A 2,816-nucleotide genomic window follows, 5' to 3' on the forward strand; every position below is an offset into this window, starting at 1 on the left:
ATAGTATTATTTCTTCCCCTCCCACTGTATGTTGTTTGTTGAATCTGTTATTTAATGTTATTTGGTCCCAAGTAAACTCTGATCTGACATACTTATGAACAAAGACGTTCTATCAATAACTATCTTGCGCTTTTTTGTTGGTTTTTTTTTTTTTGCAGACAAGATGTATTTAAAACTACATTATCCTTTGATGTTCCTCCATTTTGAAAACAATAGAATGTGATTTGATAGAGATTTCGCTGCTATTTTCAATAGCTCAAGCGATCGTGTACAGGTTTCCTCAATGGCATGTTACTAATTTTGTTGTTGTTGTTGTGTGGACTCAGTTCAACCCTGACCTATGATCAAAGACGTTCTAGTCTTGACTATCCGACAGTGCCTGTCTAAGTCTGAATTATGCAATATACTTTCTTCTATATGGCGAAAAACGTGTCATTTGAATGAAATTTGACTGGTTGCAATTTCTAGTTAAAAGAGCAATCAGGTTGACGTCACCCCGTTGGATTGTGGTTGCTTGTTTGTGTGTGAGCGTTTGATTGTGTGCGTGCGTGTGCATGTTAGTGAGTGATCATTGGTGGTCTCAGAATCAATGAAGTTTATAGATGGATTAGAGAGATCGCTCTACTAACTACTATTCACCCTATGGGTGTCATTTACTATATAAATTCACCACTTTGTACTATGTATGTATGTATATCACCTTGTTTCGCATTTATGTGCTTACTCTGGTGTACATGTATGTATATAGATGCATGTATACATGCACGTGTGTGTACATGTGAGTATGTGTACACATACACACGCACACACACTATGCCGTATGGAAATCTCTTTTACAATGGGTGCTTGTTGTAGCTATCAAATGACATACATTGCTATTTATGCGTGGAGAGAGTACATAGATAATTTTCATAGCAATATGCCTATATTTATGTGTGAGAGCATGTAAGTGTGTCTGATGAAGAGGGGTGTAAGATACAAGGACGCCAGTCAAAGATAATCACCAGAAACTGAAGAAATTATTGTTTGGTCTGGTTCGGTTGAAACACATCTCACTTGCAATGTCTTCTTTATGTTTTAAAAATAGGAAAATTAATAGACACTATAGCCAAAAAGGAGGCACAAGTAAAACGAGAGACTCAGTCTTCGGTTGCCTGACAGCTCTAATAATAATTTCTTTATTGGTGACAAGGGCGTGTAATAGTGTTAATCATAAGAAGCATAAATTGTGATATAGACGTGTGCCGTGAATCACGTCTCGTATATCAATTAAGATATCTAATTCTCATTGGCTCGTTTCAACTAACTGCTTAAAGATGCCGTATGGAGGCGCATTACATTCTCCATAAGAGGCAAAGGCGTGTAGATCAGTTGTGAACAATCTACGGCCCACGGGACTTTCTGAATGGCACGGATAACAAAAACTTACGTTAAATGTATTTTGGAGTGCGGCTCGCGAGATTATGAGCCATGTCTCATGCGGCCTGATTCTGGGGAAAGGTTCCCCATGCCTGGAAAAGATGACGAGTATCCTTGACTTGCTGTAAATTGTTAGCACAAGTCCTATAGTGGACATTATCTGCATAAGGCTAACGTCCTTGGCAGAATAAAAAAAAAGCTTCTCAATCTCACTTTCTCCCCTTACTCTCTCTTTCTCTTTCTCTCTCTCTCCTTCTACCCAAATAGTCTCTAAAATCTGGAGTAACCACCAACACACGGTTGGTGGTTCATTCTGGTAAAAGAACGCAAATAGAAATGGAAATTTACTTCAAGCAGAGCGGTGGTGGTGTATATGCCTATTTAGATATATGTTCAATTGTAATTATAAATGTGAGAGTATGAGTGGATACGTAAGTACAGTACCGGATCTAATGCGTGTATGTGCATGTGATTGGCTATATATATAAATATTGAATGTTATAAATGAAGTATGAATGTATCTCCATTTCTATGTACAAATTGTGCAATATCATTATTATTATTATTATTATTATTATTATTATTATTATTATTTAGGCGATGAGCTGGCAGGATCGTTACTGCGCCGGACAAAATGCTTAGCGTCATTTGTTCCGGCTCTTTACGTTCTGACTTCACATTCCGCCAGAGTCAACTTTGCCTTTCACCCTTTCAGGGTTGTGGAGTAATTGACTAGCACCCTCCCAACAAATTTAAGGCCTTGCGCTTTTAGTAGAAAGAAAAATTATTATTATTATTATTATTATTATTATTATTGAACACTTGAAAATTACATGAAGAAAAATAATTAAATCACCAAACACCAGAATTTTAATGTCTTGTGTAGTTTTTTTTTTTTTTTTCAATCAACTATATAATCTTCTGAAAGCTTTGTTAATTTTCGACAACGTATGTTTTTCAGTACAAGATGGATTTCTTTGAATTTCAGGATCAAGCTGCTTGAATCGATAAAGTCCAGTTCTCTGGAATTTGAACATCCGTTCGTGAGTGACGCAACTTAACGCAGGGAGGGAATTCCAGAGGAGTTCATTTCCGTAGATGATCTCTAACACAGAGTATTGTTTGAGAAAGTATGTCTAATACTTTTTAGTGCATTTAACTTGCACTTTTCTGTAACAGTCGTTTCCACCGTCCTATGCCAGTATCTGTATGTGGTTAACAGTTTTAATGTGACAAGTATTAGACTTGTATTTCTAAACAGTATCATGTAAGATAGTCTTCATAAATGACTTGCCCGACGACCTCACGCAACACACCCTTCTATTTGCCGACGATATCAAACTGGTCGCTCCTCGCGGTAGTATAGAGGATCTTCGTCGATGCCTCCACCAAATTTG

At 37.1% G+C, this 2,816-nt stretch overlaps 1 protein-coding gene across 1 annotated transcript in view; it reads left to right on the forward strand.

Annotated features, from left to right (window-relative positions):
* LOC115211869 (protein Shroom1) overlaps positions 1-2,068 on the forward strand; it is a 102,209-nt gene extending 100,141 nt beyond the window's left edge. The window contains exon 7 of the mRNA XM_029780605.2: positions 1-2,068. This exon is cut by the window's left edge and continues 299 nt beyond it. Within this exon, the coding sequence (XP_029636465.2) occupies positions 1-4 (4 nt within the window). The 3' untranslated portion in view covers positions 5-2,068.
* Positions 2,069-2,816: the final 748 nt, after the last annotated feature.

The sequence above is a fragment of the Octopus sinensis genome, linkage group LG5 (genome assembly GCF_006345805.1).
Source record: "Octopus sinensis linkage group LG5, ASM634580v1, whole genome shotgun sequence".
Classification (NCBI taxonomy): Eukaryota; Metazoa; Mollusca; class Cephalopoda; order Octopoda; family Octopodidae; genus Octopus; species Octopus sinensis.